The 12,978-nt window shown below is 35.9% G+C and overlaps 1 protein-coding gene across 1 annotated transcript; it reads left to right on the top strand.

Moving 5' to 3' along the window:
• Positions 1–982: 982 nt before the first annotated feature.
• Positions 983–8,145, top strand: LOTGIDRAFT_179913 (hypothetical protein; the record flags this gene model as incomplete). The annotated part of the gene is made up of 11 exons (XM_009068849.1): positions 983–1,087; positions 1,562–1,684; positions 2,656–2,722; positions 3,215–3,265; positions 3,722–3,858; positions 4,133–4,302; positions 5,328–5,494; positions 6,059–6,218; positions 6,650–6,740; positions 7,286–7,440; positions 8,079–8,145. 11 exons carry the CDS (start codon positions 983–985, stop codon positions 8,143–8,145), a joined length of 1,293 nt encoding a protein of 430 aa, XP_009067097.1.
• Between the last annotated feature and the right edge of the window lie 4,833 nt (positions 8,146–12,978).

Genomic DNA, 12,978 nt, shown 5'->3' with positions numbered 1-12,978 from the left:
TTTTTCAGTCGTTTGCAGATTTAGAAGCGAAAATGTTGAGTTCGCAATCAAGAATCTAAGACTTTTGGTCTTTCTCTGTCATTGTCATTGACTCATCCGACCATTAAATGAAAAAATGAAATGAATGGAGTTTTACATCCTACTTTTCTGCACTTAATTGGGCTAATGAAGACAGGCAACGACATGTAGTTTGCAATGAGGGAAATTTTGCCAAGACGGCGGCATGAGCCTCAGTTTATCATCCTCAAATGAAGGACATGACAGAATCTTTGTCTAACATGTCACAAGATGTCACAATAACTGCCATCAGTGTAGAATGGATAATTTGCAAAGTCATTCTAAGATTATCAGAGCTGGACCTTGTTTTGAAGCTTTGATTCAAATTCACTTAAATTCACGTAGGCCTACCAATGAACTTGTTCAGATATTAGTTATGCTGGGGTGTTCACACGAACAGTCTTTGCCGTCAACAAAGTAAAATTTTATATGTGTCTGCTTCCACGACAAGATTATTGCGTCCCCGACAAGTTTGATAATTGTCTCTGATAGTTTTATCATCTGCAAGACAAAGCGTCATGGGGCAATCAGATTCATTTTCCTTTCATTTGCATGATCTTCGCATGATTATCGACATAGTGCAAAATGACTGGAAATTTTTGTCTCCTCGTGTGCCCGCAGCCAGTCGGTGAAACTCTTGACAAGACTAGCCGGCGACAAAAATCACCGACCAAGACCATTCCTGTGCCTGCACGAGGACTTGTAACTTGTATGTGCATATTTTCAACCTAGTTATGAGATTTTTGCACGAAAAACATGCTTTCGGGGCAGCGATGGGAGGGGCACTGACCCCTCTGCTCACCCTTTGGCACTGCCACTGGCCCACTGCATTGCCTCACCCAATCACGTACCAGGAACGTAAACTATTTAATTTATTTCTTCAATCATTTGTAGATTATGAGAGAGATTTGATACTAAGTTAAAGATGTTAGGATTGAGTGGTTTGTCAAGGGTACAGAGATTAATATTAGGAATTATCGTGCTACTCATTGTAGATGTAATATGGGTAGCTTCTTCCGAATTAACAGAGGTAGGATATTTCTTATAACATAGAATTGTGAACATAACACACACCCCTTCTTTCCTTTCAGTATTTGGGGGAAAAATCTTGGGGTGGTGCATCCCTTTTTATACGCCCACATCTCTCTATGTGGACGTATATTGACGGCACCCCTGTCCGTCCGTCAACATTTACTTGTAAACGCTCTAAAAACTAGATTTTTTGATGGAATCAAATGAAATTCGATCAAGAAAGGTCAAAAAGTTTCTTTTTGTTTATCCAGACTTAATTTGACACTAAAAAATAAGGAAACCCATCTTTAACTGGAACAATGAAGAAAGATGACTTATTCACCAAACATTGGCAAACTGACTGAGATTAGAACCCACAATTACCATTTGTACAACATAATCAAGCAAATGATGTCATGTAAAGATTTCAACACTCTTACTGACTGCGCTACAACCCATCCTTAAAAATATAGAAATAATGTTTTTACTTTAGTATATATTCGAAGATTTTAAAAGACCATTCTTTACTACGTATATCAAAACAGCCATGATGAGTATGTATTTATTTGGTTTTATTATATGGAAACCATGGCGACAACAGTGTACCCACGTTCCGGTAAGAAATTTTACTTCCTCAAGTGAAAATCTGGGAACAGTCAGCATTTTCGAGGTCTTGAATATATGTTAATAGTCTTCAGAAATACTAGAAATGTACGAAAATCACATAATTCCTTCAAAAATATCTCAAACTAGGAATTTTACTCACTATTTCTATAGATGTCTTTTCTATATATCACAGTGTCTCAAGAAAAGACGAGTCATCATTTTAACATTCAAACGTAGATAATTCTAGACACACATAGATTTGAAGGTTCAAATTTCGACAGTGAACTGTGAACACTATTACTGATTAGCTTAGCTAAAAAATCCCGTGTCTGAGACTAAGATATGATTGGTCGAAGCTGTAATATTATATTTTGTGTATTTTTTAGAAATATTCAGGATTAAATGGTGAAACAGAGGAAAGGGAGGATAATTTAGTGAGTTTATAATTTATATTAAATGGAGTTATTGCCCTTGTTCAATCTTCTTCATTAAATATGCACTGAAGAGACTGGGGGTACAAGCAGGGGAGCAGACTGACTCAATGGGGAGACAACTACTGAGGTTGAATTCAAAATTTAGCTACTCTGTGGTGGTGTCATAGTCGCAAAATTCGTTTACAAAAATGAAATGATTTCGTGCATTCCGACACATATTTTAGAGAAAAAAGGTAGACATTTAGATTTGTTGAAAATAAAGAGGGGGTACAATTGGGGGTGCAAACCACTTTTCTAGGGGGGTAAATTTGTACTCCCATTCTGGGGAGGCTTATGTTTATATTTTATTCTTTTCCCTCAAGATAAGAAAAACTCTGATGGCTGTGCCAGTGCTTACGAGAGACGGCCTGTTGTCGTCGTAACCCCGTAACACCTAACCCTTATCCTCCTCAAGATATGAAAAATTCTGATGTCTGTGCCAATGCTTCCGAGAGCCCAGTTCATTTGGTATCATTGCTTGATTTAATATATGATATTTTTTGTTCAGAGTGAACCAATATATGTCCCAGTAAAATATGATAAAAACAGTGGAACTGATTCTGATGATTCTTCAGGTTAGTGTTAATAATTTCCGTGATATTCAAGATTGAAAATTGGGAAAACAGTAAAGTTGTCAGAATCACCAAATTTTGCAATCGATATCACCTCAAATACTTTCAAATTAAAACCTAAATCGTAATTTTCAATCAGACGTCTGTGGTTTTTGTAATTATAGAAATGCTTAACTGTAAATGATGTCACTTTTGCAAAAGCTACTAATAATATCTAAGGGCCTAAACGTCATTAAACACTTAGTTTTAGTGGAATTACAGGAACCACAGACGTCTGATTGAAAATTAGAATAATGTAAATTGATGCTATCAGTGTCTCTGATACACATAAAAAATTTAGAAAACCTTTTTACAATCTCTTTAACAAGAACCAGAGACGTCTGATTGAAAATTAGAATGATGTAAATTGATGCTATCAGTGTCCCTGATACACTGAAAAAATATAGAAAAACTCTTTACAATCCCTATAAATGCAAGTTTTTTTTTACATACTAGGAAGAAGATCGATAAGTTTTAACAGTTTATCAGAAGTTCGACAATTACCAGGTGAAGTAACTTTATCAGGAATCATTTTAACCCCACCAGGTTTCCATACCCTGCCCCTTTCATCATTATTCCAGTCAACCCAGCTGTAAATGGGTACAGATAATCATTACCAAGAGGTTTGGCCAAAGACCAGCTGGTAGAAAGGATCCTTGTGAACCTAAGTTGTTAACCTTGTAAAATCAATACCAAGAGGTTTGATCAAGGACCAGCTGGTAGAAAGGATCCTTGTGAACCTAAGTTGTTATCCTTGTAAAATCGATGTCATGAGGTTTGACCAAGGATCAGCTGGTAGAAAGGATCCTTGTGAACCTAAGTTGTTATCCTTCTAAAATCAATACCAAGAGGTTTGACCAAGGACCAGCTGGTAGAAAGGATCCTTGTGAATTTACGTTGTTATCCCTGTAAAAAATAGTTGTTTCTTTCTTATTAATACTAATTGTTATTTAATTGTTGTAGATACTCATGCGGAAGATGCTGTTTTATCACGTCTATCGTATTCAGCGAGTTTAAAAGCGGAAGAAGATAGGTTGAAAGCTTTAAGTAAATTATCAGTCAAACAAGTCGCCAAATTAGGTTTTTTGTTTTCAGTTCTAGTAAGTATATTTCTGATTTTTTCAAATTTTGGGGATGAATTCAAGTTTATTATTATTTTAAAGTGAATTGAAATATCAGCTTCAAAAAAGTTTGATGACGTCATTAATCGCTAAATATGTTTTATCACATAAAGACTTTGCAATCAGTGACGTCATAAAACGCTGAGTTTTAGTGGAATTGCAGGAACCACGGACATCTGATTGAAAATTAGAGAGTGCTATATATAGACAAACATATTAAAGTATTTTCAAGGTTATTTTCTGTTTTTTTCAGTGGTTTTTTGCCAATTTTTCGTACCAACAAGCTTTATTAGATACGGAGGCGGCCATTGTTAATGTTTTATCGTCAACATCTGGTTTATTTACCCTAGTCTGTTCTGCCGTGTATCCTAGTTCTAGTCTCGATAGATTTTCTTTATCGAAATTAGTAGCAGTATTTATCAGGTAAAAATTTTATATAAATATTAAAACAGAACCTGAAACATGTTGTTACTCAGAGTTTCACGTTGTGCGATCTTCAGACAACTAAAACAGAACCTGAAAAATGTTGTTACTCAGAGTTTCACACTGTGAGATCTTCAGACAACTAAAACAGAACCTGAAACATGTTGTTACTCAGAGTTTCACGCTATGCAATCTTCACCCTGCTAAAACAAAACCTGAAACATGTTGTTGATGCTGCTGTCCTGGCAAAATTTCCCTCATTGTACACTGCATGGCATTGCCTGTCTTCATTAGCCCAATTAGATACAGAACCAGAGGACATAAAACTCCATTCATTTCATTTGTAGCTGTCCTCACAAAATTCCCCTTATTGCACACTGCATGGCGTTGCCTGTCTTCATTAGCCCACATGGTGCAGAACAGAAGGATGTAAAACTCCATTCATTTCATTTCATTTGTAACAGTAATTGGTGTTAACGCCGTCTTGGCAAAATTTCCCTCATTGTACACTGCATGGCTATTTCATTTCTCACAGTGTCGGTGGTGCCACTATCCTGGCAAAATTTGCCTTATTGTACACTGCATGGCTATTTCATTTCTCACAGTGTCGGTGGTGCCACTATCCTGGCAAAATTTGCCTTATTGTACACTGCATGGCTATTTCATTTCTTACAGTATTGGTGTTGCCCCATTCCTGACAAAATTTCTCTCATTGTACACTGCATGGCTATTTCATTTCTTACAGTATTGGTGTTGCCCCATTCCTGACAAAATTTCTCTCATTGTACACTGCATGGCTATTTCATTTCTTACAGTATTGGTGTTGCCCCATTCCTGACAAAATTTCCCTCATTGTACACTGCATGGCTATTTTATTTCTTACAGTGTTGGTGGTGCCGCTGTCCTTACAAAATTTCCCTCATTGTACACTGCATGGCTATTTCATTTCTTACAGTATTGGTGGTACCACTATCCTGACAAAATTTCCCTCATTGCACACTGCAAGGCTATTTCATTTCTTACAGTATTGGTGGTGTAGTGATTGTTAGTATCTCTGATAAAAGTTTTGAAGATAATATTCCAGTCGGGGCGTTATGGGCGTTATTAAGTTCGATATTATACGCCCTATATCTGGTCTCGCTACGAAGAAAAGTGGATCACGAGGACAAACTAGATATACCCATGTTTTTTGGTGAGTAAGAAAAAAAAACTTGTAAATAATATTTTCATCTGTTACCTCCCCTTTAATGTTCGTCAATTGACCTTTTGACCTAACTCAATGACGTCTGGTGTCATCAATTGTCAAGGTATCTTTACAAAAATGAAATGAAATGAATGGAGTTTTACATCCTACTTTTCTGCACCTAATTGGGCTAATGAAGACGGCAATGCCATGCAGTTTGCAGTGAGGGAAATTTTGCCAGGAAATCGGCATTAGGCTGCTCTTTTTCGATTTCCAACTGTTGAGGGATGTTTAACATGTGCAGCCTGTAGCACATGGAACCTCGGTTTAATAGGTACTATGGGTTTGAATCCTCATCAGAGTCAGAAAAAAAAGATTCTGATGCCACGGTGTGTGCTTTTGGGTGTCATCGTTGCAGCCCTACAAGACAACTATCAAAAATATTAGAATGAAAAACTTTTTTAATTATTGATAAAATTTTTGATTTCAGGATAATTAAAAATTCTGATGCAACAGCCAGTGCTTTCGAGAGTTGCTCAAGGATAAATTCTGAACATTTTTTTTTTATTTCAGGTTTTGTTGGAATAATTTGCAGTGTAATAATATGGCCAGGGTTTCTGATTCTTCACTATTCTAAAACGGAGATATTTATATGGCCAACACGGTCTCAGTGGTTGTATATTACAGTCAACGGATTAATAGGCACCGTTTTCTCAGAGTTCTTATGGCTGTGGTATGTTTCTTATTTTTTTGCCGCTTATAACAAGTGTCTTGTGACGTCATTATCGCAAAAGCTGCTAATCAAAGGGCGCTATGACGTCACTATTGCATAGGAATTGCAGAAACCACAGACATCTGATTGAAAATTAGAATGATGTAAATTGAAGCTATCAGTGTCCCTGATACACCTAAAAATTTAGAAAACTTTTACAATTTTTTTTGTGTTCTACAATCTGTGCACGTTAAAGATCCTCGACAGTTGGAAATGGAAAAAGAGCAGGGATAATCCTGCTGTACTGGCAAAATGTCTCTCATTGTACACTGCATGGTCTTACCTGTCTTCATTAGCCTGTAAGGTGCAGAAAAGTAGGATGTATTACTCCATTCATTTCATTTGTTTTAAAAGTTTCTTCTAACAATGTCTGGATATTTTTTTTTTTCAAGGGGATGTTTTTTGACGTCATCGTTAATTGGTACGTTAGCTCTGGGATTAACGATACCCCTCACGATGATAGCTGATGCTATAATGAAAGAGGTAAGTTAAGATTTTTTTTGTGGCAGGGGAATAGCTCAGTCCGTAGCTAGGCGTTTAGGTGCCGTGGGTTCAAAAGAAATATTCTGATGCCTGTGTCTGTGCTTACGAGAGTAGGTCCTAATATGTATCCTAATATGCCAGGCTATATGAATATCTCCTTGAAGAGGTTAACAACTTTCAAACTGTGTAACGTCAATACTGTCTTTTTGTGGCAGTGGAATAGCTCAGTCGGTAGCAAGTTGGATTGTTGTCTGCTAGGCGATTGAGTGTTATGGGTTCGAATCTTCCTTATGGTATGAAAAATTCTGATACCTGCACATGCACAGGCAAGGTTAACAACTTTGAAACTGTCTTTTTGTGACAGTCTGTAGTGAGTTAGATTGTCGTCTGCTAGGCGATTAGGTTCCATGGGTTCAAATCTTCCTCAAGGTAAGAAAAATTCTGATGCCTGTGCCAGTGCTTCTGAGAGTCGGCCGTTTGTCGGCTTTCACCCCTTTATACCTAAGGTAGAATTCCTTTGATAAAATGTTAAATATTTTTTCCAGGTTCACTATTCCTGGATTTTTTACGCAGGAACTGTTCCAATTTTCTTGTCGTTTTTTGCCATCAGTTTTTTAACTCATTATGAAAATTGGGATCCTGTATTGATTGGTTTAAAGAAATTATTACATTGTGTTTGTAAGAAAAGATCAAAAATAAGGTAAGCTCACAGTTTTACATTTTTTCAAGTTTCTTTAAAATTACTTTTGTTAACCAATCATACTTTAGTGTCAGAAACAGGAATTTTTTAGCTAAACTAATCAGTAATAGTGTTCATAGTTCACTGTCGAAATATGAGATATTTACATTTTTTCAAGTTTCTTTAAAACTACTTTTTGTTGACCAATCATACTTTAGTCTCAAAAACTGGAATTTTTTTAGCTAAGCCAATCAGTAATAGTGTTCACAGCTCACTGTCAAAATTTGAGCCTTCAAATCCATGTGTGTCCAGAATTATCCACGTTTTAAAGTTAAAATGACGACTTGTCTTTTCTTGAGACACTGTGATATATAGAAAAGACAGATATAGAAATAAGAAAAGAAATTCCTAGTTTGAGATATTTTTAAAGGAATTATGTGATTTTGGTACATTTCTAATATTTCTGAAGACTATTTACATATATTCAAGACTCAAATCAACCCCTCAAAAATGGCACACCTGTCCCTTTAATGTCGATGTTCCTAAAATCAGTCATTTCGCTTCAAGCTCATGAAGAGTACGCATAATTATAATTTTTGCAGTTCGGACATGTTTAATCTTCAAAATGTATTTTTTCTAAATTTGAATTGTTTTTTCAGGTTAAGAGAGCTAGATAGAGAACAGACTGAAAGTTTAATAGTTGCTTCTGGTGCTAGCAGTTCCTGAAAGTCTGGTGCCAGCAGTTCCTGAAAGTCTTGAGAGTATGCACCTCAATATTTTACTTTATAGAAGTATTCTGCTCATTGTAAAGAACCTCAAACATCGGAAAAAGATGTCAAAGAACTTGTGAATCATGATTCAAAATATAAACACGAGAAGTTGTATTTTCAATTGTTAAAGGGACAGATGCGCCATTCTTTTTGACCAATCATACCTTAGTCTCAGAGAAGGGAATTTTTAGCTTAGCCAATCAGTAATAGTGTTCACAGCTCATCGTCGAAATTTGAACCTTCAAATCCATGTGTGTTCAGAATTATCTACGTTTGAAAGTTAAAATGACGACTCGTCTTTTCTTGAGACTCTGCGATATATAGAAAAGACATCTGTAGAAATAGTGAGTAAAATTCTTCAGAAGTACTAGAAATGTATGAAAATCGCATGATTCCTTTAAAAATATCTCAAGCTAGGAAAAAATAAGGTGCATATGTCCCTTTAATAGTTTAGAATATTTTTTTTTAAGACAAGTATAGCCTTCCTGTATCTCCACTGTCAACAAACTACCTTAAAACAAACTCTAGACTGTAGGGCTGCAACAATTCACCGATGAACCGCGATTCTTTCTTTCTTATCGATGGATTGCGTTGGATAAAAATAATCTTGATATATCGGCACGATAGACCCCTTTAATAACAAATGACACAGAATTCTTGTGTGTATAAGAAATTGTGTCATGTTTTCATTTTCCAAGTTTGATTTTCACATCAAAATTTACAAAAAAATTATTCCTTACTTTTAAATGTTCTCAAGTGCTTAATAGTGACAAACTTGTAATTTTACAAATTTACATTTTTTCTCTTTCCGTCTTTAAAGATGGGTTCCCTTATTTTTATTTATAAAATGAAAATGCTAATACTTCTATGAATAGAAAGTAGAGGTGTTCTAATGACTTGGAAAAATACCACTTTGTCTCACATGTCCATAATTAATTCATAATTAGCTAAATTAGAAGAGAATTACCAGGAGAATTCCAATGAGTGACCGATCAAGAAAGGTCAAAAAGTCTTTTTTTGTTTATCCAGACTGTACATACATGGACATTTATGATTGGTTAAAACTCTTAATTATATGCAATATTAAGAATACATGATAATTCATTAGAAACACCAATTAATCAAATAGTTTGCTTAATTTGACGCTAAAAAATAAATGAATCTTGATAATTATCACAATAAATCATATCATTGGATGAGTATCGTATAGTATATCGAAATCGCAACTTCAAGAATCGTTGCTACCCGACTAGACTGGAAACCAACTTTCTATTTTTGGTCTAGGATATCTTACCTGTCTTTCTATTTTTGGTCTAGGATATCTTACCTGTCTTTCTATTTTCTGATTATTTTTTCTGAACTCCCTGTTTTATATGATCTCAGTTTTTTTCTATCTTTAAATTTTGTGTAAGTTATTTTTGTGTTAAAGGGATTGTAGAGAAAATGAAATGAATGGAGTTTTACGTCCTACTTTTCTACACCTTGTGGGTTAATGAATATGGGCAATGCCATGCAGGGTGCAATGAGGGAAATTTTGCCAGGAAAGCGGAATTAGCCTGCTCTTTTTCGATTTCCATCTGACAAGGGATCTTTAACATGTACAGCCTGTAGCACACAGGGCCTCGGTTTATTGTCCCATCTGAACGACTAGACGCTCTTTTCATGTCAGCCTCTCTTACCTACATCACTGACAGGGGAAACTGGGTTGAAAAATCTGAAGGTATTATCTCGACCTATGTTAGTTGTTTGAAGATCGCACAGTGTTAATCTTTAAGGAACAACATGTTTCAGGTTCTGTTTTAGTTGTCTGAAGATCGCACAGTGTTAATCTTTAAGGAACAACATGTTTCAGGTTCTGTTTTAGTTGTCTGAAGATCACACAGTGTTAATCTTTAAGGAACAACATGTTTCAGGTTCTGTTTTAGTTGTCTGAAGATCACACTGTGTTAATCTTTAAGGAACAACATGTTTCAGGTTCTGTTTTAGTTGTCTGAAGATCACACTGTGTTAATCTTTAAGGAACAACATGTTTCAGGTTCTGTATTATTATTATTTGGAGGTTTCCTGTTTACTATAATAGTAACTATAATCTGTATGTATATAGATGTATTTAGTATTTATTCACGTGCAATATTTGATATTTGTTCAAGTTGATAATTTGCGATAGTTGTATATCGCCAAGTTCTACTCTCTGTCTATAATAAGCTTAGATTCAATTTTTATACGCCCACATCTCTCTATGTGGACGTATATTGTCGGCACCCCTGTCCGTCCGTCGGTCAACATTTGCTTGTAAACGCGCTAAAAACTCTAGATTTTTTGATGGAATCAAATGAATTTCGGTATGTGTAGACATATTCATAAAACAAAGATCTAGTTCGAATTTGAGCTATTTTCGACCATTAGAAGCAGAGTTATTGCCCTTGCCTCAAAATCTTGAATATTTACCATCCGCATGCCGTGGTGGGCGTATATGGCTGTGGTCCACTATCTTTTTCTCTCTCATTTCAAATATTCAAATTAATATGTTCAACTGTATGCCATTTGTTTTAGAATGTCTTGAGATCTATAGAAATATAAGGTTTGGTAATTTTACAGTTGATTGTAAAGGGATTTCTTAAATCAGGAATTGTATGGAAGTTTTCTTAATTTTTTATGTGTATCAGGAACACTGATAGCATCAATTTACATCATTCTAATTTTCAATCAGACGTCTGTGATTCCTGCAATTCCACTAAAACTAAGTGTTTGGTGACGTCATTAAATGCTTAGTTTTAGTGGAATTGCAGGAACCACAGATGTCTGATGGGAAATTAGAATGATGTAAATTGATGTTATCAGTGTCCCGGATACAATCACTTTAAATTGTTACAAAAATGATTTTGTAAAATTTGATTCTGTAAACATTGTAGACAGAGAGTAGTTATACTGTATATTTACATTGGTGGCACCAGCATGTACCCCCTCCCTCCTAAAAAAAAAAATGGTTTTCATCCCCAATTGTACCCTGCATTCTGAATTCAGCCTTGACAGTTGCTCCCCTATTTGGTCCCTTCCCCCCATTGAGTAGGTCTCTCCTATTTGTCCCCCTATTAAGTCAGTCTGCCCCCTATTTGTACCCCCATGGAGTTAATCTACCCTATTTGTCGCCCCATTGAGTCAGTCTCTCCCCTATTTGTCCCCCTATTGAGTCAGTCTGTCCCTATATGTCCTCCCATGTAGTCAGTCTGCCCTCTATGTGTACCCCCAGTCCTCGAGGGAAGCTGGTGCCGTCAATGTATATAAGAAAGTGTGGGAATGACATCCATTAATAGAAATATCTGTGATTTTTGTGTGACTAATGAATTGTAATTAATATTTTTCAAGATTATGAAATAAATGACTTGCTATTATGAGATGAATATTAATGAAATTTGCTTTTTTTTATATAATATATACCCACATGGAAGAAGAATTTGTTTTTGATTGAAGTCAGTGGCTGAATTGCCATAGGGACTGGTTGAACCAAGTCTACGGGCCCTTAGGGGGTCACATCCCATTATCATTAGCTCTAGCTACTGAAAATCTATTAATCTCTCATTAACCAATACTTAAATTGACTTTGCAGAGGAGTCTCAGAAAGCAGGAGAGCATAATGTAAAATAAAGCCCTAGGGGAGGGGCCCCAACCCATTGAAGTTCACGGACCCCCACTCATCTAGTTGAGCCACTGATCTGTTTGGAGTAGCTTCTATTAACACATCCACACTTAAATGGATTGTCTTGCAAGCAGGTGAAAAAAAATTTGCCTAGCAAAGCAAGGCGAGGCATATAAGGCACATAACTCCAAATAGAAGCCTTGTTTTTGGATAAAGTATAAGCTTACAGCCAGTAGGCAGAGTAGTGTTTCCATGTATCAATGGGGGAGGGGGCCCAAAATAAGGCACCGTTGTTTCGTCCCTCTCTCCTTTCCGTAGAGCTACATATTTGAAGTAGTGCCAAAAAGTGTAGCCTGTTGAGTGAACTATTTTACCAATCAAGGGCTATAACTACAAAAACTGCCAATTGAAAAATCGAGAACTAGACTACGGACCAATATTAAACACTACTCGGACAAATGAGACGCATGGGAATTGAATTTTGTTTTTTCGCGTAGGCCCCATGTGTAGCGTTCTAATAGTAGAAAAACTTACCAAAAACTTGGGCTGAATCCACAAGTCCGGACATGACTATCGATGCCTATTCTAGTCCTTTATAGTCAGTTCTTTTCACAAATTACAGAAAAACATTTTTCAAAGACAAACTTTGTTCGAATTCTGGCTTTTACATTCCTTTCTTATCACAATTTAAAGCAAAACAGAAATATTTCACAAAGTCAAAAGTTAGTTGGACGCCATTTTGAAATCTGCTTCACGTTTGCACGTGCTGATGATTCTGGAAGTATGTCACGTGATCACCTACTTGCCATTCGGCAACTCTCGGTAATTTCCGTAAGCTGCATTAAAGGGATTGTGAAAAGATTTTATAATTTTTTATGTGTATCAGGGACACTGATAGCATCAATTTACACCATTCTAATTTTCAATCAGACGTCTGTGGTTCTTGTTAAAGAGATTGTAAAGAGGTTTTCTAAATATTTTATGTATATCAGGGACACTGATAGCATCAATTTACACCATTCTAATTTTCAATCAGACGTCTGTGATTCTTGTTAAAGAGATTGTAAAGAGGTTTTCTAAATATTTTATGTATATCAGGGACACTGATATCATCAATTTACACCATTCTAATTTTCAATCAGACGTCTGTGG

The sequence above is a fragment of the Lottia gigantea genome (genome assembly GCF_000327385.1).
Source record: "Lottia gigantea unplaced genomic scaffold LOTGIsca_95, whole genome shotgun sequence".
Lineage (NCBI taxonomy): Eukaryota > Metazoa > Mollusca > Gastropoda > Lottiidae > Lottia > Lottia gigantea.
This window is presented reverse-complemented; position numbering and strand designations above follow the sequence as displayed.